The following is a 23709-nucleotide window of genomic DNA, read 5'->3' on the forward strand; positions in this document are numbered from 1 at the left end:
GTGACAGAGTGATGCTCTATCTCAAAAAAAAAAAAAGATAAATGATTCACACGTAAGTTTAACTCTATGTAAAAGCTGCTTGTTGAGTCTCCCTTATAAATGCTTGTGACTACAAATGTTTTGAATTTTGGATTTCTCCAGATTTTTAAATATCTGCATATATGTATTAAGCTATCTTGGGGATGGCACCCAAGTCTAACCACAAAATTCATTTGTTTCATATACATCTTTTTTTTTTTTTTTTTTAAAGACAGGGTCTTACTCTGCTGCCCAGGCTGGAGTGCAGTGGCATGATCTCAGCTGACTACAACCTCCGTCTCCCAGGTTCAAGTGATTCTCCTGTCTCAGCCTCCCTAGTAGCTGGGATTATAGGCATGCACCACCATGCCGAGATAATTTTTTTTTTGTTTTTTTGTTTTTTTGAGATGGAGTCTTGCTCTGTAGCCCAGGCTGGAGTGCAGTGGCCCGATCTCAGCTCACTGCCACCTCTGCCTCTCAGGTCCTGGTTCAAGTAATTCTCCTACCTCAGCCTCCCAAGTAACTGGGATTACAGGCACGAGCCACCATGCCCAGCTAATTTTTTAATTTTTAGTAGAGATGGGGTTTTACCATGTTGGCCAGTCTAGTCTTGAATTCCTGACCTTGTGATCCAACCACCTTGGCCTCCCAAAGTGCTGGGATTACAGGCATAAGCCATCGTGCCCGGCCTAACTTTTGTATTTTTAGTAGAGAGACACAGACTCACCATGTTGACCAGGCTGGTCTTAAACTCCTGATCTCAGCTGATCTGACTGCCTCAGTCTCCCAAAGTGCTGGGATTACAGGCGTGAACAACCATGCACAACCAAGAACTGGTCTTTAAACAATAATTGAGACCAGGTTCAATGGCTCATGCTTTAACTCCCAACACTTTGTGAGACCAAGGTGGGAGGATCACTTGAGGTCAGGAGTTCAAAACCAACCTCAGCAACATAACAAAGACTCTGTCCCTACAAAAAATTAAACAAAACAAAAATGCCCAGATGGGTGTGGTGACACATGCCTATGGTCTCAGCTACTTGGGAGGCTGAGGCAAGAGAACTGCTTATGCCCAGGAGTTCAAGGGCATACTGATCCATGAGTCATGACTGCACTCCAGATTGGGTGACAGAGTGAGACCCTATATTTATTGTCTCAATATAAATAAAATAAACATACCAACCTGGTCAACATGGTGAAACCCTGTGTCTACTAAAAATACAAAAGAATAGCTGGGCATGTTGGCAGACACCTCTAATCCCAGCTACTCAGGTGGCTGAGGCATAAGAATCGCTTCAACCCAGGAAGCAGAGGTTGCAGTGAGCCAAGATTGCACCATTGCACTCCAGCCTGGGTGTCAGAGTGAGACTCTGTCTCAAAAATAAATAAATAGATAGATGAAATAAACAAGAATGAAAAAGCTCTGGGAGAATTATAGAATTTTAACAGTAAGGTAAATTATTAGGTAAAACAACCAAATCATGTTCATCACACCTTAGACAGTGTATTTTCAGCCTTCCAGAGATGAAAGTAGCCATCCAGAGACACTGCTCCCAGTTCCTACAAGAGCAATGAAAACTAGGTTATATTCTCATCTGTAGCAACTAATGTACAATAGTAAGCAGGCACAGATCCTAAGGTCAGGGTCTTTTACTCCTAGGTTATGATGATTCCAGCAGAGATGCCAGTAATTATTAGACTATTACTTTACCGTATAAAATGCAGCTGGACAACATATTAAATTAAGGCTGCCCGTAATAACACAGGCACTCATGGTTCAAAAACTCCTCACTATGTCATCATTCCCTCAACATCCTGTTGGAGAATTAAAGCAGGGCACACATATGAAGGATAGTTTCATAATCTAGTGTGAGAATTTTTCTCTCTCTCTTTTTTTTAAGACAGGGTTTCACCATGTTGGCCAGGCTGGTCTTGAACTCCCGACCTCAGGTGATCTGCCTGCCTTGGCCTCACAAAGTGCTGAGATTATAGGTGTTAGCCACCACGCCCGGCCTAGTATAAGAATTTCTGTAAGTGAAGAGTCTAACCTAGGAGAGATAAATCTACCCCCAGTTCATAAATACAGACAGGATAGGAGGCTGAGAGAACTACCCTCCAAACTGTAGCCTGATTCAGATTTTGGAGAAGCCTTTCTCTGGCTCCGGGTATATACTCTGTGTTTTTTTCTCCCCGAGATGGAGTCTTGCTCCGTCTGTTGCCCAGGCTGGAGTGCAGTGGCACAGTCTTGGCTCACTGTAATCTCCACCTCCCACGTTCAAGCAATTCTCCTGCCTCAGCCTCCCAAGTAGCTGGGACTACAGGCGCGTGCCACCACGCTTGGCTAATTTTTTTGTATTTTTAGCAGAGAAGGGGTTTCACCATTTTGGCCAGGCTGGTCTCAAACTCCTGACTTCATGATCTGCCTGCCTCAGCCTCCCAAAGTGCTGGGATTACAGGTGTGAGCCACTGCGCCTGGCTGACACTCTGCATTTATTAAAACCTCAGCATCAGATCTGACTCAATGATAAGGTAATACTTAGTTTAAGAGTGAAGGGAGGCCAGGCGCAGTGGCTCAAGCCTGTAATCCCAGCACTTTGGGAGGCCGAGGCGGGTGGATCACACGGTCAAGAGATTGAGACCATCCTGGTCAACATGGTGAAACCCCATCTCTACTAAAAACACAAAAATTTAGCTGGGCATGGTGGCGTGTGCCTGTAATCCCAGCTACTCAGGAGGCTGAGGCAGGAGAATTGCCTGAACCCAGGAGGCGGAGGTTGCGGTGAGCCGAGATTGCGCCATTCCACTCCAGCCTGGGTAACAAGAGCGAAACTCCGTCTCAAAAAAAAAAAAAAGAGTGAAGGTAAAGTAGGCAGTAAAGCAGGGGTCCCCAAACTACGGCCCGCAGGCCGCATGCGGCCCCCTGAGGCCATTTATCCGGCCCCCGCCACACTTCAGGAAGGGGCACCTCTTTCATTGGTGGTCAGTGAGAGGAGCACAGGATACATCCGCATCCTGTGCTCCTGGAGTATTGTATGTGGTGGCGCCACAAAGCACGGCCTCGCTCATGTACAGTACTACTTCCAGTGACGCCGGACGCACGCCTCACGGCTCCGGAAGCACGTCATATGACACACATCTGGTCTGCGGCTGCGGCGCCCTACATCACCGGAAGCAGTGTGAAATAACAGCAGAAGTAGGAAGAAAGGCAAAGCACTATAACCATTACTACACAGTACAATGACCCCCATATTCCCCCAAATGTACAACAACATAATGACCCCTATAATCTCCCTTTGCCCAAAAGTCTCCCCCCACATTACTGCACACCGTGTTTCCCCTATTATAAGACCCCATCTTATATTAATTTTACCCCCAAAAGACGGGGGTTGTCTTATTTTTAGGAGGTGTCTTATAATAGGGGAAACACGCAGCAGTGGGCTTCCCAAAGAAGAGGCCCACCGCTGCTGCAGATGTCCAGGACGCTGTATACACAGTGTCACAGGCTGATCACCGCCATCCCTGTATACAGCAGTGGCGGCGGTGCTGGGCCTGTGACACTGTATACCGCTGTCTGGGATAGTGGAGGCAGCAGCGCTGGCTGTGAAGGGTGTCACACCTTGCATAGTCCAGTCCTCCAACAGTCTGAGGGACAGTGAACTGGCCCCCTGTGTAAAAAGTTTGGGGACCCCTGCAGTAAAGAATGAATACTGGCTGGGGGCAGTGGCTCATGCCTCTAATCCCAGCACTTTGGGATGCCAAGACTCTAGCCTAGGAGACAAGAGCAAAACACAGTTTCAAAAAAAAAAGACTCAATACTGGCTGGGTGTGGTGGCTCACGCCTGTAATCCAAGCACTTTGGGAGGCAAAGGCAGGTCACAAGGGCAGGAGTTCAAGATCAGGCTGGCCAACAAGTTGAAACCCCATCTCTACTAAAAATACAAAAAAAAAAAAAAAATTAGCTGTCTATAATCCCAGCTACTTGGGAGTCTGAGGCAGGAGAATCACTTGAACCTGGGAAGCAGAGGTTGCAGCAAGCGGAGATCAGAGTCTTTTACTGGAGGGCACTCCAGTCTGGGCAACAAAGCGAGACTGCGTCTCAAAAAATAAATAAAATAAAAATAAAGAATGAATACCAAAGAGAAAAAAAGTGTTTTTAGAAACAGGTATGAAAATCATGCCCAGACTAGAGCACCGGCAAAGGCATATGCAAATGAGAGACAGTCAAATCGGGGTGGCCCTGGGGGAATTCTGTGAGGCTAACCCACAAATATAGACCACTCAGAGAAATACTGCAGAGACCAATTGAATGGGTGGGTTTCACAGCCTCAGTTATAATTTCTTACCAGCATCCCTCAGCCTTTAAGAGGTGCACCGTCGGGTCAGAACCACATTATGTAGCAAGCACTGATGGGGAAGGAAAGGGGAGTGCATATCCCAAGACATAAGCAAGAATAATAGCCTTCAGGGATCCCTAGACAAGTTCATACCTTGTTCTTGTTGTTGAAGGCCAGAGCCCGAACCTTGCAGTTGTCAGGGTTTGTGTCTTCTTTGGGGATGTCCTTTAAGGCCTTGTGAGTGATGTGTGCATACACAGGGACCCGCGACACATTGTGTCTTGCATCACTTTTGGTCAAAACATCATCTGTCACCTCCCAGAGTCCCATAGAACCATCACGTGAGCCTGCAGGGCCAGGAGTACACATATGTCAGATATACCTACCCCTCTGTGGGAAATTCCACAGAAGCCAAGATGGGCTTTCATAGTCTAGCTTTTTGTGCATCATCCTCATATGTATTGAAGCTTGGCCAGATGACCCAGCCTAAACACAGGGCAGTAGGCATTTTTATTTTTTAGGACCGGGGTCTCTCTGTCACCCAAGCTGGAGTGCAGTGGCATGAGGGCACAAACTCAGCTCACTACAACCTCTGCCTCCCAGGTTTAAGTGATTCTCCTGCCTCAGCCTCCCGAGTAGCTGGGATTATAGGCATGCACTGCCATGCCTGACCAATTTTTGTATTTTTAGTAGAGTTGGGGTTTCACCATGTTGTCCAGGCTGGTCTCGAACTCCTAACCTCAAGTGATCCACCCGCCTTGACCTCCCAAAGTGCTGGGATTACAGGTGTCAGCCACCATGCCAAGCCAAGCAGTAGACATTTTAATAGCTACATTAAGAGAATGATTCACCTAAGGTCTAGACATTAAAATATAACTTTTAAGTTTGACAGGGTTGTTGAAATTTATTACTATTTTTTGAGACAGTCTTGCTTCATTACGAGGTTGGAGTGCAGTGGCACAATCTCAGCTCGCTGCAACCTCTGCCTCCTGGGTTCAAGCAATTCCTATGCCTTACCCTCCTGAGCAGTTGGGATTACAGGTGCCTGCCACCATGCTCGACTATTATTTTTTCTATTTTTAGTAGACAGGGGGTTTCACCATGTTGCCCACCACACCTGGCCTATTCTTTTTTTTTTTGAGACAGAGTCTCACTCTATCACCCAGACTGGAGTGCAGTGGCATGATCTCAGCTCACTGCAACCTCTGCCTCCCGGATTCAAGCAATTCTCCTGCCTCAGCCTCCCGAGTAGTTGGGACTATAGGCGTGTGCCACCACGCTCGGCTAATTTTTGTATTTTCAGTCTAGAGAGGGTTTCATCATGTTGGCCAGGGTGGTCTTGGAACTCCTGACCTTGCGATCCACCTGCCTCAGCCTCCCAAAGTGCTGGGATTACAGGCATGAGCCACCGTGCCTGGCCAAACCTCACTAATTTTCTATGCCAAATGTTTAAGTCACTTGGCATGCATCCACAGCTGATTTTTAGTGGGCAGTAGGGCTTAGGAATCCTCCCCTCTAGAGCAGTGGTACTTAACCTTTTTGAGCCTTTTAAGCCTTGGACCCCTATGTTTCTCTTTTTTTAGAGACAGGGCACCACTCTGTGTCTCAGGCTAGAAAGGGCAGTAGTAGCATGATCATAGCTTATTGCAGGCTCAACTTCCTGGGCTTAAGTAATCTTCCTGCCTCCAAAGTAGCTGATACCACAGGTATGCACCCCCATGACTGGCTGTTTTTTTTTTTTTTTTTTTAATACAAGGTGTCACTCTATTGCCCAGGCTAGAGTGCAGTGGTGCAGTCTCAGCTCACTGCAACCTCCACCTTCTAGGCACAAGTGATCCTCTCACCTCAGCCTCCTGAGTAGCTGGGACTACAGGTACCACATCTGACTAATTTTTGCGTTGTTTTTTTTTTTCTGTATAGACAGGGTTTTGTCATATTGTCCAGGTTGTTCTTAAACTCCTGGGCTCAAGTGATCCAGCTGCCTCATCCTGCCAAAGTGGTAGTTACAGGTGTTAGCCACTATGCCTGGCCTGGCCTTACGTTTTTTATTTTTTGTAGAGATGGTCGGGGGGGATCTCAATTTGTTGCTAAGGCTAGTCTTGAACCCCTGCCTTAAGTGATCCTCACACCTCGCCCTCTCAAAGTGCTAAGATTAAAGGCGTGAACCACCATATCCAACCTAGGCTTCTTTTTCTAGAAAAATTACACAAAAACAACACATTTTACATTCAATTTCAGGGAGATCCATGGGCTTCCTGAAGGCTTTCCATAGGGACTATAACCACTCCTCATTTTTTTTTTTAAATGAGACAAGTTCTGGCTGTCACCCAGGCTGGAGTGTAATAATACGATCATGGCTCATTGCAGCTTCAGCCTCCTGGGTTTAAGCAATTCTCCTGCCGGGCGCGGTGGCTCACGCCTATAATCCTAGCACTTTGGGAAGCCGAGATGGGTGGATCACCTGAGGTCAGGAGTTCAAGACCAGCCTGGCCATCATGGTGAAACCCTATCTTAATAAAAATAAAATAAAATAAAATAAAAAATAGGAAAAATAAAAAGAACAATTCTCCTGCCTCAGTCTCCCAAGTAGCTGGGTCTACAGGCGTGTATCATCATGGCCAGGAAATTTTTTATTTTTATAAAAACGGGGTCTCACTATGTTACCCAGGCTGGTCCTGGACTCCTGATCTCAAACTCCTGCTTAAACCTCTCAAAATACTGGGACTAGAAGTGTGAGCCACTGTGCCCAGCCACAATCCCTTTATTAATGATTGTTGGGCCAGGTGCAGTGGCTCACGCCTCTAATCCCAGCACTTCGGGAGGCTGAGGTGGGTGAATCACAAGGTCAGGTGTTCAAGACCTGCCTGGCCAAGATGGTGAAACCTGTCTCTACTAAAAATACAAAAAAAATTAGCTGGGTATGGTGGTGGGCGCCTGCAATCCCAGCTACCTGGGAGGCTTATGCAGGGAATTGCTTAAACTGGGAGGCAGAAGTTGCAGTGAGCCAAAATTGTGCTACTGCACTCCAGCCTGGGTGACAGAGCAAGACTCCATCTCAAAAAAAAAAAAAAAAAAACTGTTTTAGACTGTTCTTTATTAACAATTACTGTTCACACTTGTAATCCCAGCACTTTGGGAAGCTGAGGTGGCTGGACCACCTGAGCTTAGGAGTTTGAGACCAGCCTGGGCAACATGGCAACCCCATCTCACCAAAAATACAAAAATTTAGCCAGGTGAGGTGGCATATACCTGTGGCCTCAGCTACTCAGGATGCTGAGCTAGGAGGATAGCTTGAGCCTGGTAAGCAGCGGTTGCAGTGAGCTGAGATCATGCCACTGATTCCAACCTGGGTGACAGAGTAAGATGCCATCTCAAAAAAAAATAATAACAATGATGACTATTCTAGGCTGGGTACAGTGGTACAGGCCTATAATCCCAGCATTCTGGGAGGCTGAGCAACATGGCAAAACCCTGTCTCTACAAAAAGCACAAAATTAGGCAGGCGTAGTGGCACGAACCTATAGTCTCAGCTACCCTGGAGGCTGATGTGGGAGGGTCACTGGAGCCCAGAGAGGTCAAGGGTACAGTGAGCCAAGATCATGACACTGCACTCTAGTCTGGGCAACAGAGACCCTGCCTCCAAACATAAAAAAGAATTACTTTTCTACATAAAATGAATGGTTAAAAAGAGAAATCATTTTTCTTAGCAAGTAATAATAAAGCACTTAAAAAACCAAGAACACTTTTCCGTGAATTGAGCCCTGAATATACTGTTGGTGGCAAGCTAAAATGGTATCTTTCTAGGGTACAATTAAGCAACCTGCAGCAAGGAAATTTTGTATTCCTGGCGGGGTACAGTGGCTTACGCTTGTAATCCCAGCACTTTTGGAGGCTTAGGCAGGCAGATCACTGAGGCCAGGAGTGATGAGCCTGGGCAAAATGTCAAAACACCATTTCTACAAAAAAATACAAAAACCTAGCTGGATATGGTGGCACATGCCTATAGTCCCAGCTACTTGGGGAGGGAGGTTGAGTGCTGAGACAGGAGGATTGTTTGAGACTGGGAGGTGAAGGCTTCAGTGAGCCCACGGTGGCTCAAGCCTGTAATCCCAGCACTTTGGGAAAAAAAAGACAGGGTTTGGAGCTGAGTTAGCAGGATAGGAATAGGACAGATGTGTGAAAACAGCGATGGGCACTTAAATACCTTTCCCGGCCAGGCGCAGTGGCGCAAGCCTGTAATCCCAGAACTTTGGAAGGCCGAGGCGGGTGGATCACGAGGTCAAGAGATCGAGACCATCCTGGTCAACATGGTGAAACCCCGTCTCTACTAAAAATACAAAAATTAGCTGGGCATGGTGGCGTGCGCCTGTAGTCCTAGCTACTCGGTAGGCTAAGGTAGGAGAATTGCTTGAACTCAGGAGGCAGAGGTTGTGGTGAGCCGAGATCGTGCCATTGCACTCCAGCCTGGGTAACAAGAGCAAAACTCCATCTCAAAAAAAAAAAAAAAAAGAAAAGTAATAAAATGAGGCCAGGAGCAGTGGCTCATGCCTGTAATCCCAGCACATGGAGAGGCTGAGGCAGGAGGATCACCTGAGGTCAGAAGTTCAAGATCAGCCTGGCCAACATGGCAAAACCCCATCTCTACTAAAAGAGACAAAAATTAGCTGGGCGTGGTGGCAGGCACCTGTAATCCCAGCTACTTGGGAGGTTGAGGCAGGGAGAACTGCTTGAATCCAGGAGGTGGAGGTTGCAGTGAGCCGACATTGCGGCATTGCACTCCAGCTTGGGTGACATGGCAGGACTCCATCTCATAAAAAAAAAAGAAAGGATTTCACAATGAATTCTATATATACATCTTCTAAATGATCTCATATTAACCAACTAAAAAATATGAGCTGGGCACAGTGGCTCACACCTGTAATCCCAGCACTTTGGGAGGCCAAGGTGGGCGAATCACTGAGGTCAGGAGTTTGAGACCAACCTGGCCAATATGGTGAAACCCCATCTCTACTAAAAATAGAAAAATTAGCCTGGAGTGGTGGTGGTCACCTGTAATCCCAGCTACATGGGAGGCTGAGTCAGGGGAATCGTTTAAACTTGGGAAGTGGAGGTTGCAGTGAACCGAGATCATGCCACTGCATTCCAGCCTGCAAGACTAAGACTCGTGTCTCAAAAAAAAAAAAAAAATTGCACTAAAGCTGGGTGCAGTGCCTCATGCCTGTATAATCTAAGCACTTTGGGAGGCTGAGGCAGGAGGATAGCTCCAGCCCAGGAGTTCAAGGCTGCAGTGAGCCATGATAAGTGCCACTGCACTCCAGCCTGGGCGATAGAACAAGATCCTGTGTCTAAAGGAAAACAAAAAAGGTACTGAAAAAAAGACCAGCAAGTTGTAGTCTGTTTGTAGATGTCAACAGTGGTTATTACTAGCTGTGTGTGATAGTGTGTGAATCCCAGCTACCTCAGAGGCTGAGGCAGAAGGATCACCTGAGCTCGAGAATTCAAGGATGCAGTGAGCTATGATCATGCCACTGTATTCCAGCCTGGGTGACAAAATGAGACACTGTCTCAAAAAGAAAACAAAACAACCCACAAAAAAAAAAAGTGGTTATGTCTGGATAGAGATCTTGTGGGTGGTCCTTACTTTTTTTATCTATCTACCTATGTACCTAGATTTTTTCTTTTTTTTTTTTTCAAGATGGGGTTTCATGGGCCGGGCGCAGTGGCTCAAGCTTGTAAGCCCAGCACTTTGGGAGGCCGAGGTGGGTGGATCACAAGGTCAATAGATCGAGACCATCCTGGTCAACATGGCGAAACCCCGTCTCTACTAAAAATACAAAAAATTAGCTGGGCATGGTGGCATGTGCCTGTAATCCCAGCTACTCAGGAGGCTGAGGCAGGAGAATTGCCTGAACCCAGGAGGCAGAGGTTGCAGTGAGCTGAGATCATGCCATTGCACTCCAGCCTGGGTAACAAGAGCGAAACTCTGTCTCGAAAAAAAAAAAAAAGATGGGGTTTCACCATGTTGGTCAGGCTGGTCTTGAACTCCCAACTTCAGGTGATCTACCCACTTTGGCCTCCAAAGGGCTTGGATTACAGGCGTGAGCCACCATTCCCGGCCCTACCTAGCTATTTTCTGAGACAGAGTCATGCTTTGTGACTCTGGAGGCTGGAGTGCAGTGGCGTGATCTCGGCTGCCTGCAACCTCTGCCTGCTGGGTTCAAGCAATTCTCCTGTCTCAGCCTCCCAAGTAGCTGAGGCAGTAGAATTTCTTAGAATAAATGTGTATCGGCCGGGCGCGGTGGCTCAAGCCTGTAATCCCAGCACTTTGGGAGGCCAAGGTGGGTGGATCACGAGGTCAAGAGATCGAGACCATCCTGGTCAGCATGGTGAAACCCCATCTCTACTAAAAATACAAAAAATTAGCTGGGCATGGTGGCGCGTGCCTGTAATCCCAGCTACTCAGGAGGCTGAGGCAGGAGAATTGCCTGAACCCAGGAGGCGGAGGTTGCGCTGAGCCGAGATCGCGCCATTGCACTCCAGCCTGGGTAACAAGAGCGAAACTCTGTCTCAAAAAAAAAAAAAAAAAAAAAAGAATAAATGTGTATCACTTTTACACTAAATAAAACATCATTCTATAGGGTCACTCTCTGTCATGCAGGCTGGAGTAGAGTAACACAATCACAGTTTGATGTAGCCTGGATCTCCTGGGCTCAAGCAATAACTCCTCCCTCAGCCTCCTGAGTAGCTGGGACAATGGGTATGCAGTACAACTCAGCTAATTAAAAAAAAAATTTGGGGGCTGGGCGCGGTGGCTCAAGCCTGTAATCCCAGCACTTTGGGAGGCCGAGGCGGGTGGATCACAAGGTCAAGAGATCGAGACCATCCTGGTCAACACGGTGAAACCCCGTCTCTAATAAAAATCCAAAAAATTAGCTCGGCATGGTGGCACGTGCCTGTAATCCCAGCTACTCAGGAGGCTGAAGCAGGAGAAATGCCTGAACCCAGGAGGCGGAGGTTGCGGTGAGCCGAGATCGCGCCATCGCACTCCAGCCTGGGTAACAAGAGCGAAACTCCGTCTCAAAAACAAACAAACAAACAAACAAACAAACAAAAAAAAAAATCTTTTTTTGTAGAGACGGGGTCTCATATGTTGCCCAGCCTGGTCTTGAATTCTTGGGCTCAAGTTATCCAACACCCCGGCCTCCCAAAGTGCTGGGATTATAGGCGTGAGCCACAATGCCCGGCTGGGCTGTTTCCTGTCATGCTACTATCCCTTTTTAATCTCTAGCCCCCAGTCCCTGCCATACCAAAATCTCCCTATAAAACAGCAACTTTACCAGACACTGCCATAGTGTCGCTGATCCATGCAATGGAAAAGATCCAGTCCTTGTGTCCATCCTTGGAGAGCAGGGAGTAACAGGTACAGGGAGGAAAACAAGAAATCAGTGAAATAAGGATTGTAATGAACTCTCTAGAGAAACATATAAGTCAGACTGAAAATATTTTTGTAAAAATTACAACTCTGATCTCTTGTGGTCTCAATCCATAAAGCATGACCACACAATCTTTACCTATCTTAACGAGCTTAAAGCTGGAATGAAATTGGCATTACTGTGGGTAGTGGACACATAGCTTTTTCCTTCTACCTCTGGGTCCCATCTTCTATCTGGAACTCTCTTCCTCCAGACATCTAGATGTCTACATGGCTTGTGCCCTCATTTCCTTTAAGTCTCCCTGTTCAAGTATCATCCTATCAATGAAACTTTCTCTATCTTTTGATACAGCATCTTCCACCTCACTCTCAGTCCCTTTATGCTGTCTTTACTCTTCTCCATGGCACTTATTGCATTCTGACATATTACTGGTAACTATTAGTTTATAGGGTTTATATTTTGGTTTATATGTCACCCTCCGCTAGAATAGGCTTCAAGAGGACAGGGGCTTTAACTGTTCTGTTTGCTTCTGTGTCTCAAATCACGTCTCAAACAATGCGTAACCATAGAAGACTCAATAAATGCCTGATGAATGAATGGATGACTTAGTAAACTCTGCTACTCTCTGACTATGGGCAGTGGGAAATATGTGGACACTGGATTCAAACAGCAACTCACTAATGTTGGCCCCTGAGGTGTGCTGCTTGCCCCTTTATCTAACACACTGGGCAGAGTCCAGTCCCCACTCTGATACCTATACCTCCATATTTCAACCATGTCCCTAAGTCAGCAGAAATCTAGAGGAAACAACCCGCTCCCAGGTGGGCTGCTGAGAGGAGAGTCCATGTTAACCACCAAGACCCATTTAAAAACAAGGCTCCGCCTGTAATCCCAGCACTTTGGGAGGCCGAGGCGGGTGGATCACAAGGTCGAGAGTTCGAGACCATCCTGGTCGACATGGTGAAACCCCGTCTCTACTAAAAATACAAAAAATCAGCTGGGCATGGTGACGTGTGCCTGTAATCCCAGCTACTCAGGAGGCTGAGGCAGGGGAATTGCCTAAACCCAGGAGGCGGAGGTTGCGGTGAGCCGAGATCGCGCCATTGCACTCCAGCCTGGGTAACAAGAGCGAAACTCCGTCTCAAAAAAAAAAAAAAAAAAAAAAAAAAAAAAAACAAGGCTCCCTCCAACCACAACTATGGGGAAAACTTACATCTCCTACACACACAGGATCCAGTGTAGGTAGTCGATAGATGGCAAGACTATTAGGGTTGTCTCCTCCAGTGGCTAGCAGTGTTCTAGAAGGATTCAGTTCAATGGCGTGGATACCACAGCCTTGCTGGGTCACACCTCCAGGCTCCCGGTCTTTCAGAATGGGGATCTTGGTGATCTGGCTTGTCTGGACATCTACTACAAATAGCTACAAGAAAAAAATGGACATAAAAGCTGAACATAGTTCCAAGTTAATGTGCCCAATACAGGGTATTAACATCCATTTGTTCAACTGTTCATCAATATTTAGTTAATGTCTATTACATGTCAGACTCTGGGAATTATTAAAGGCATGGTCAGGGCTACTAATGAAATAAAACATGCAAATAAGTCAATATAACACAACAATAGAGACAGGAATAAATACTAAATGAACATCGATTAGAAAGTACACGAACACAGATTACAAAGTTCTGCCTGGGTTTCAGAGGTTTCCAAGAGGCCTTGTATTAGAACACGGACACAAAGAGCAAGACCAACACAGTCAGTTTTCTGTCAGTTTGCGCATATTTTACACATTGAATCCTCACCTAACCATGCACAGAAACTTGTAAATGAAACACAATTCCCAGAACACATCATGGCTACTAATACGCCTAGTAGTATTACTAAGTTTTCTGGAATGACCAGAGACATACGACAAGGAAGAATTATTAGTATCTCATGGCTGCTCTCTATACACACACATCCCATTCACTTCTATGCCTCCCTGCCTTTGCTCTTTCTGCTACCTCTGCCTGAAAGGCTCTTTTCCACCTCTTTACCCTCCAAGGTTCAACTTAGAGAATGCTTTATGGAAAAGATCAGTTTTAGAGAAAGGACAGTCCTTTTAGGAGTCAAACTCATGTGATTCAACTGTTCATTCGTTAAGGCACTCACTTATTTGCCAGTACTGTTCTAAGTGCTATGAACACAGCTATGAACGAGAGAAATAATCTCTGCCCTAATATTTATACCTTATAGCCTAAGAGGCTGAAATAAAATCCTGTCAGCAATTCTCATGGTGAAGCCAAAACAAGTCAGACCTTTACATAAATAAACCTGCTAGTTGCACAGATCAATGAAAGGAGAAACTAGGTGAGTCTTAAGTTTAAAATATAAAAAGGAGGTGGACAACATGGCAAGTGCCTGTAGTCCCAACTACTTAGATACTCAGGAGGCTGAGGCGTAAGGATCACAAATTTGAGCCCAGCCTGGGCAAAACAGCAAGACCTGTCTCAAACAAGCAAATAATGTTTTATGTATGTATGTTTTTATATACTATATGGGTTTTTTTACTATAAAAATGCTTTCACTGGTGTGTCTTTAAAGCTGTGATGTCAAGACATGAAGAACAGCAAGTGCACACACAGACATGTGATACATGGGTATCACAGAACAGACTGTGGGTGAATAAAGAGTTCACACCACTTCTTCCCTTTACTCAGTAACAGAAGGCTCTAAGCCATCTTCTCATAGGACCACTCCTCAAACTCTCTCTTCTCTTTGGCTGTGGCATCCTGCACTTGGAAATGTTCATGTTGCCCACAGCCTCAGTGAACTCCATCTTGTCCATGCCATTGCCCATGTAGTAGTGCAGGAAGGCATTGTGCCAGAACATGACTGAACTATTCCTAGAGGCACCTGAACAGATCCCAGATGGCTGTGTTGTTGCCAATGATGGTGGCAGACATCTTTAGCCCCCAGGATGGGATGTTACAGACAGCTGTTTTCACCTTGCGGGGATTTAATCAACAAAGTAGCTCTTATTCTTGTTTTAGAGATTAAGCATTTACTTATCAACCTCCTCCATGGACATATGGCCCCTGAACATGGCAGCTGCTGATAAGTAGCAGCCACAGAGGGGGTCACAGGCAGCCATCATATTCTTGGCATCAAACATCTGCTGGGTGGGCTCAGGCACTGTGAGGGCTCAGTACTGCTGGCTGTCCTGGATGGTCAGCAGGCCGAAGCCAGACGTGAATAAGTGTAACCAGGGGAATAGGACCATGTTGACGGCCACTGAGCTGGCCCCAGAAGCTCAGGCACGTGGTGACCCCACTTACAGTACAGACACCAGGCGGCTCAGGTCATCATAGGTGGGTGTAGGCAGCTTTAGGATTCAGAAACAGATGTCTTAAGACAGCTTCATTATCAACGCAAAAGGTCTCGTCTGTGCTTTCTACAAGCTGGTGGACTGAGAGGGTAGCATTGTAGGGTTCTACCACTGTGTCCCACACCTTGGGCAAGGGCATTACACTGAATACATATATAAATATATATAATATATATTTAAATATACATATAATATATACTTCATATTTAAATATATATCATATGTTTATTAGAGACATGGACAGAGAGGAATAGCTAGAAGAGTGTTAGAGACTGAGTGGGAGCAGGGGGAAGAGGGGAACAAACCACTCCCAAACTGACAACTACCTGAGAGCAGCAGACTCCCTGCCTAACTGGCATCGTTGCTGATACAGCCCACAAGCATTTTTTTTTTTTTTTTGAAGATGGGGTTTCACCAGGATGGCCAAGCTGGTCATGAACTCCTAACCTCAGGTGATCCACCCACCTCGGCCCCCGCAGCAGACTCCCTGCCTAACTGGCATCGTTGCTGATACAGCCCACAAGCATTTTTTTTTTTTTTTTGAAGATGGGGTTTCACCAGGATGGCCAGGCTGATCATGAACTCCTAACCTCAGGTGATCCATCCACCTCGGCCTCCCAAACTGCTAGGATTATAGTGTGAGCCACCGCTCCCGGCCAGCACACAAGCATTTTAAACTCCATATGCCCCAAACAAATTACCTTGCTTCTCAAATTGCTCACTTCCAATGCCGCCATTATCCGCCCTGTCACTCAAGTGCGGATTTTATCCTAGGTTACTCCTTTCTCCCTCATTTCCATCATCTTAGTCCTGCCCAATCTATCCACTAAATATTCTTAGAGCTGGCTCCTTTCTTTGCTTCCTCACTCATCACTTCTCCCTGGCAACCACACTTAGTCTTTGTGCCTTCAGGCAATGCTGGTATCAAAATTATTCTTTATATTATAAGCAGAGTCATCTTACTAAAAATGGAAATCTTCCAATGCCAGTCCCCAAGTAAAAAACATCCAATGGGCCAGGTGCGGTAGCATACGTCTGTAATCCCAGCACTTAGGAGGCCAACGCATGCAGATCACCTGAGGTCAGGAGTTCAAGACCAGTCAGGCCAACACGGTGAAACTCTGTCTCTACTAAAATTACAAAAGTTAGCCAGGCATGGTAGGACACACCTGTAATCCCAACTACTTGGGAGGCTGAGGCAGGAGAATAGTTTGAGCCCAGGAGGCGAAGGCTGCAGTGAGCCCAGATCGTGCCATTGCACTCCAGCCTGCGAAACAAGTCAAACTCCATCTCAAAAACAAAAAACATCCAATGACTCCCCTTAACCTAAATCTGAGATCCTTAGAATGCCATTAAGACTCTCCTCAGGGCCAGACTTTAGAAGGCTGTGGCAGAAGGATTACTTCAGCCCAGGAGTTTATGACCAGCTCCGACAGCACAGTGAGATCTTGTCTCTACAAAAAAAAAATTTTTTTTTTTTTTTTGAGACAGAGTTTCGCTCTTGTTACCCAGGCTGGAGTGCAATGGCACGATCTCGGCTCACCACAACCTCCGCCTCCTGGGTTCAGGCAATTCTCCTGCCTCAGCCTCCTAAATAGCTGGGATTACAGGCACGTGCCACCATGCCCAGCCAATTTTTTGTATTTTTAGTAGAGACGGGGTTTCACCATGTCAATCTCTTGACCTTGTGATCCACCCGCCTCGGCCTCCCAAAGTGCTGAGATTACAGGCTTGAGCCACAGTGCCCAGCCATACAAAAAAATTTAAAAATGAGGTGGGAGGATTGCTTGAGCCCAGGAGGTCAAGGCTGCAGTGAGCCGTGATGGTGCCACTGTACCCCCACCTTGCTGACAGAGCAAGACCTTGCCTCAGAAAAACAAACAAAACCAAGACTCTCCTCAGTCTTGCCCCTACTATCTTCATGTCCTGTGATGGACTTCAAACTCTAGAAATAACTGCTTATAAATATTATACATGAAAGATTCTTCAACAAAATATAATTATTTTGTTGGCCAGGTGCAATGGCTCACGCCTATAATCCCAGCACTTTGGAAGGCTGAGGCAGGCAGATCATTAGGTCAGAAGATCAAGACCATCCTGGCTAACATGGTGAAACCCTGTCCCTACTAAAAATACAAAAAAATTAGCTGGGCATGGTGGCACACACCAGTAGTCCCAGCTACTCGGGAGTCTGAGGGAGGAGAATTGCTTGAGTGACTGTTGCAGTGAGCCAAGACTGTGCCACTGCATTCCAGCCTAGGCAACAGAGTGAGACTCTGTCTCAAAAAAATAAATAAAATAGGAGCCGGGTGCGGTGGCTCAAGCCTGTCATCCCAGCACTTTGGGAGGCCAAGGTGGGTGGATCACGAGGTAAAGAGATCGAGACCATCCTGGGCAACATGGTGAAACCCCGTCTCTACTAAAAATACAAAAAATTAGCTGGGCATGGTGGCGCGTGCCTATAATCCCAGCTACTCAGGAGGCTGAGGCAGGAGAATTGCCTGAACCCAGGAGGCGGAGGTTGCAGTGAGCCGAGATCGTGCCATTGCACTCCAACCTGGGTAACAAGAGCGAAACTCCGTCTCAAGAAATAAATAAATAAAAATTAAAAATAAATAAATAAATAAATAAAATAAAAAACACTACAAAACAAAAACAATTCCCAGGCCTCGGCCGGGCGCGGTGGCTCAAGCCTATAATCCCAGCACTTTGGGAGGCCGAGGTGGGTGGATCACGAGGTCGAGAGATCGAGACCATCGTGGTCAACATGGTGAAACCCCGTCTCTACTAAAAAATACAAAAAATTAGCTGGGCATGGTGGCACGTGCCTGTAATCCCAGCTACTCAGGAGGCTGAGGCTGGAGAATTGCCTGAACCCAGGAGGCGGAGGTTGCGGTGAGCCGAGATTGCGCCATTGCACTCCAGCCTGGGTAACAAGAGCGAAACTCCGTCTCAAAAAAAAAAAAAAAAAACAATTCCCAGGCCTTACCCTAAAACTCTTCCATTAGGAATTTCTGAATTTCATGTTTATTGCAGCATTATTCACAATAGCCAAGGTATGGAATCAACCTAAGTATGCATCAATGGATGATTGTATAAAGAAAATGTGGCGGCCGGGCGCGGTGGCTCAAGCCTGTAATCCCAGCACTTTGGGAGGCCGAGGCGGGTGGATCACGAGGTCAAGAGATCGAGACCATCCTGGTCAACATGGTGAAACCCTGTCTCTACTAAAAATACAAAAAATTAGCTGGGCATGGTGGTGCGTGCCTGTAATCCCAGCTACTCAGGAGGCTGAGGCAGGAGAATTGCTTGAACCCAGGAGGCGGAGGTTGCGGTGAGCCGAGATCGCGCCATTGCACTCCAGCCTGGGTAACAAGAGTGAAACTCCGTCTCAAAAAATAAAAAAAAAAAAAAAAAAAAGAAAATGTGGCAGACACACAATGGTATACTGTTTCGCTATAAAAAAGAATGAAATTCTTTTGACAACATGGATGAACCTAGAGAACATTATGTTAAGTTAAACAAACCAAGTACAGAATATCACATGACCTTACTCAAATGTGGAACCTTAAAAAGTTGATCACTGCCAGGCGTGGTGGCTCACACCTGTAATCCCAGAATTTTGGGAGGCCGAAGGAGGGCAGATCACCTGACATCAGGAATTCGAGACCAGACTGGCCAACATGGTGAAACCCCATCTCTACTAAAAATTAAAAAATTAACTGGGCATGGTGGCGAATGCCTGTATTCCCAGCTACTCAGGAGGCTAAGGCCCAAGAATCCCTTGAACCCAGGAGGCAAAGGCTGCAGTGAGCTAAGATTGCACCACTGCACTCGAGCCCTGGCGACAAAAGTGAGACTGTCTCAAAAAAAAAAAAAAAAAAAGTTGGTCTCATAGAAGTAGAGATTAGAATAGTAATTATCAGAGGCTAGGGAGACTGGGGCAGGTGAGAGTAGAGAGGTTGGTCAATGGGTTCAAAGCTACAGTTAGGAGGAATAAGTTCTGCTGTTCTATTGTACAGTAGGGTGACTACGGACAACAATTTTAATGTATACTTCAAAATAGCTAGAGGATTTTGAGTATTCTCACCGAAAAGAAGTAACAAGTGTTTGAGGTGATGAATATGCTAACATTCGTGATTTGATCATTACATAATGTGTATATATATTGAAATATCACATTGTACCCCATAAACATGTATAAGAATTATCTGTCAGTCAAAAAAAAATTTAAAAAAAGAAAAAGAAATTCCAGGCTGAGCATTGTGGCTCATGCTTATCATTCCAGGACACTGGGAGGCTGAGGCAGGAGGATCACTTGAGGCAAGGAGTTCAAGACCAGCCTGGGCAACACAATGAGACCCTATCTACAAAAAATACAAAAAGTTATCATGGTGGCACATGCCTGTAGTCCCAGCTACCCAAAGGGCTGAGGTGGGATGATCACTTGAGCCCCGGAGGTCAAGGCTTCACTGAGCTGTGGTCGAACCACTGCGCTCCAGCCTGAGCAACAGAGAGAGACCTATCTCAAAAAAAAAAAAGAAAGAAAGAAAAAAAAAGTTTGCAGCTACCAAAACCGAATTTTTTTCAAGGATCTCCATGTGAATGAGATGATTTCCCAACTTTAACAGCCATTGATCTAGACCCTTGATACTCAAAGGAACACAATGCAGAATCTCAGGCCTATCCCAGACTTACTAAACCAAAATCTAGTTTTACAAAATCCCTAGGCACAGTTTGAGCACTGATGTAGAGAGACTCTGCTCTGTAATGCAGAGGGCAGTGAGTGGGATAAGACTCAAGTGTTTGGCTGGGTGTGGTGGCTCACGCCTATAATCCCAGGACTTTAAGAAGCCAAGGCAGGTGGTTTACCTGAGGTCATGAGTTCAAGACCAGCCTAACCAACATGGAGAAACCCCTTCTCTATTAAAAATACAAAATACTGGGCCGGGTGCGGTGGCTCAAGCCTGTAATCCCAGCACTTTGGGAGGCCGAGGCGGGTGGATCATGAGGTCAAGAGATAGAGACCATCCTGGGCAACATGGTGAAACCCCGTCTCTACTAAAAATACAAAAAATTAGCTGGGCATGGTGGCACGTGCCTGTAATCCCAGCTACTCAGGAGGCTGAGGCAGGAGAATTGCCTGAACCCAGGAGGCAGAGGTTGCAGTGAGCCGAGATTGTGCCATTGCACTCTAGCCTGGGTAATGAATGAAACTCCGTCTCGGGAAAAAAAAAAAAAAAATCTTTGGGTGAGGTCTTCCTAAAAAATAAAATAAAATAAAAAATACAAAATGAGCCGGGTGTGATGGCACATGACTGTAATTCCAGCTACGCAGGAGGCTGAGGCAGGAGAATCACTTGAACCTAGGAGGTGGAAGTTGCAGTGACCTGCGATTGAGCCATTGCACTCAAGCCTGGGCAACAAGAGCGAAACTCCATGTTGGGGTTGGGGGAGACTCAAGTGTAACCTGTGACCTGCAACCTGGTAAGATCTGAGTTTCTCCTGTGGAATCTGAGGGCTGGCTAAAACTTTAAGAATTATTTTAGTCCTCTTCAATTATTTGCTTTAAAAATTTTAGGCCGGGCGCGGTGGCTCAAGCTTGTAATCTCAGCACTTTGGGAGGCCGAGGCAGGCGGATCACGAGGTCGAGAGATCTAGACCATCCTGGTCAACATGGTGAAACCCCGTCTCTACTAAAAATACAAAAAATTAGCTGGGCATGATGGTGCGTGCCTGTGATCCCAGCTACTCAGGAGGCTGAGGCAGGAGAATTGCCTGAACCCAGGAGGCGGAGGTTGCAGTGAGCCGAGATCGCGCCATTGCACTCCAGCCTGGGTAACAAGAGCAAAACTCCGTCTCAAAAAAATAAAATAAAATAAAAATAAAAATTTTAAAAAAAGAGGCCAGGTGCAGTGGCTCACACCTGTAATCCCAGCACTTTGGGAGGCCAAGGCGGGTGGATCACAAGGTCAAGAGATCGAGACCATCCTGGTCAACATGGTGAAACCCCGTCTCTACTAAAAATACAAAAATTAGCTGGGCGTAGTGGCGCATGCCTGTAGTCCTAGCTACCAGGGAGGCTGAGGCAGGAGAATTGCTTGAACCCAGGAGGCGGAGGTTGCGGTGAGCTGAGATCGCGCCATTGCACTCCAGCCTGGGTAACAAGAGCGAAACTCCATCTCAAAAAAATAATAATAATAATTAAAAAAAAATAAGCCGGGCGTGGTGGCTCAAGCCTGTAATCCCAGCACTTTGGGAGGCTGAGGCGGGTGGATCATGAGGTCGAGAGATCGAGACCATCCTGGTCAACATGGTGAAACCCCGTCTCTACTAAAAATACAAAAAACTAGCTGGGCGTGGTGGCGCATGCCTGTAATCCCAGCTACTCAGGAGGCTGAGGCAGGAGAATTGCCTGAACCCAGGAGACGGACGTTGCGGTGAGCCGAGATCGTGCCATTGCACTCCAGCCTGGGTAAGAAGAACGAAACTCCGTCTCAAAAAAAAAAAAAATAATAATAATAATAATAATAATAAAATTTAAAAATAAAATAAAGAATTATTTTAGGCCGGGCGCGGTGGCTCAAGCCTGTAATCCCAGCACTTTGGGAGGCCGAGGCGGGTGGATCACGAGGTCAAGAGATCGAGACCATCTTGGTCAACATGGTGAAACCCCGTCTCTACTAAAAATACAAAAAAAAAATAGCTGGGCATGGTGGCGCATGCCTGTAATCCCAGCTACTCAGGAGGCTGAGGCAGGAGAAATGCCTGAACCCAGGAGGCGGAGGTTGCAGTGAGCCGAGATCGCGCCATTGCACTCCAGCCTGGGTAACAAGAGCGAAACTCCGTCTCAAAAAAAAAAAAAAAAGAATTATTTTAGTCCATTCCTTTGCCTTAAGACAGGGCTCCATTTTTGCCATCCAGAATAGATGAGAAAAAGATTTCATCTCTTCATATCCATGAAAGTCCTAAGTCAAACTCCTTCAGTTTTGGAGTTGAAAGTTTAGGTATAAATTCCAGATTGGTTATCTATTCACCCTGTGATCTTGGGCAAGTCACTTACTCTTTCTGAATCTTGCTTCTTATCTGTATATGTGGATAATAGGATAATATAACCTATCCCATAGGGTTGCTAAGAGATCTAATAAAATGCAAGTGTCGGCTGGGCGTGGTGGCTCAAGCCTGTAATCCCAGCACTTTGGGAGGCCGGTGGATCACAAGGTCAAGAGATAGAGACCATCCTGGTCAACATGGTGAAACCCCGTCTCTACTAAAAATATAAAACATTAGCTGGGCATGGTGGCACGTGCCTGTAATCCCAGCTACTCAGTAGGCTGAGGCAGGAGAATTGCCTGAACCCAGGAGGCGGAGGTTGCGGTGAGCCGAGATCGCGCCATTGCACTCCAGCCTGGGTAATGAGAGTGAAACTCCGTCTCAAAAAATAAAAAAAAATTAAAAAATAAAAATAAATGCAAGTGTCTAGCACAGGGCTTGGCACAGAATAGGTACTTTAACAAATGATAGCTAATAATACTGCATTATTATTCTGCTGATTCTTTTTTTTTTTTTCTGAGATGGAGTTTCGCTGTTGTTACCCAGACTGGAGTGCAATGGCACAATCTCAGCTCACCGCAACCTCCGCCTCCTGGGTTCAAACAATTCTCCTGCCTCAGCCTCTCGAGTAGCTGGGACTACAGGCACGCGCCACCATGCCCAACTAATTTTTGTGTTTTTAGTAGAGACAGGGTTTCACCTTGTTGACCAGGATGGTCTCGATCTCTTGACCTCGTGATCCACCCACCTTGGCCTCCCAAAGTGCTGGGATTATAGGCATGAACCACCGCGCCCGGCCTTCTGCTGCTTCTTTAGTTTTACACGGTGTAAAACAGGTTACTACACTAGATGAAAACCACCCGATACAAAGGGAGACCTCGGTTGAAAAAAACACCGATACCTGCTGGGTCTGTATAGGGCTCAGGAAACTAAGAGTTTATCCCTAACCTCACCCTCATTCTTGCAGAGGAATGACAGTGAACAACTTGAAGGATAGAGCTTCCTCATGGGAAGGAACAGGGATGTGGATGAGCTGCCACAGAATCTCTTCCCAAGCTCTTTGACAAGGGGCCAAGGCTTCATGCAGCTCCACTAACATTTCCCAGAATAAGGCTGCTACACATTAACCTACTGGGATTCCTGCCAGAAACTAGAAGCACAGCAAGGTAAGCTCAAGACTCAGACTCCCTGCAGTTTACATTCTAGGACAGTGGGGGAAGAGAGACATGTAAGACTAGTGAGTCTATCTCTGCATGCATTCATGGGTATCTAGACAAATGTAAATGAGAGTACACAAAGACAAAGGTAGCTTAAAAAAAAGGAGTCGGCCAGGCGCTGTGGCTCACGCCTGTAATCCCAGCACTTTGGAAGGCCAAGGCGGGCAGATCACGAGGTCAAGAGATTGAGACCATCCTGGCCAACATGGTGAAACTCAATCTCTACTAAAAATATAAAAATTAGCCGGGCGTGGTGGCACATGCCTGTAATTACAGCTACTCAAGAG

At 46.3% G+C, this 23709-nt stretch overlaps 1 protein-coding gene across 6 annotated transcripts in view; it reads right to left on the bottom strand.

Annotated features, from left to right (window-relative positions):
• The window catches only part of DCAF12 (DDB1 and CUL4 associated factor 12), a 63399-nt gene that overhangs the window by 21966 nt on the left and 17724 nt on the right, over positions 1-23709 (bottom strand). For 5 of the 6 annotated variants that reach the window (XR_012516629.1, XM_074394982.1, XM_074394981.1 and 2 more), the window contains exons 3-6: positions 12999-13205; positions 11690-11750; positions 4506-4699; positions 1513-1578 (exon numbers count right to left, since the gene is read on the bottom strand). Coding sequence is in view for 5 of the 6 variants with exons in the window: in XM_074394982.1 (XP_074251083.1) it covers positions 1513-1578; positions 4506-4699; positions 11690-11750; positions 12999-13205 (528 nt within the window). In the remaining variant the exon portion in view is untranslated. The remainder of the gene's footprint in view (positions 1-1512; positions 1579-4505; positions 4700-11689; positions 11751-12998; positions 13206-23709) is intronic. The other variant, XM_074394980.1, reaches the window with a different exon arrangement.

This window comes from Saimiri boliviensis, chromosome 2 (genome assembly GCF_048565385.1).
Source record: "Saimiri boliviensis isolate mSaiBol1 chromosome 2, mSaiBol1.pri, whole genome shotgun sequence".
Taxonomy (NCBI): domain Eukaryota; kingdom Metazoa; phylum Chordata; class Mammalia; order Primates; family Cebidae; genus Saimiri; species Saimiri boliviensis.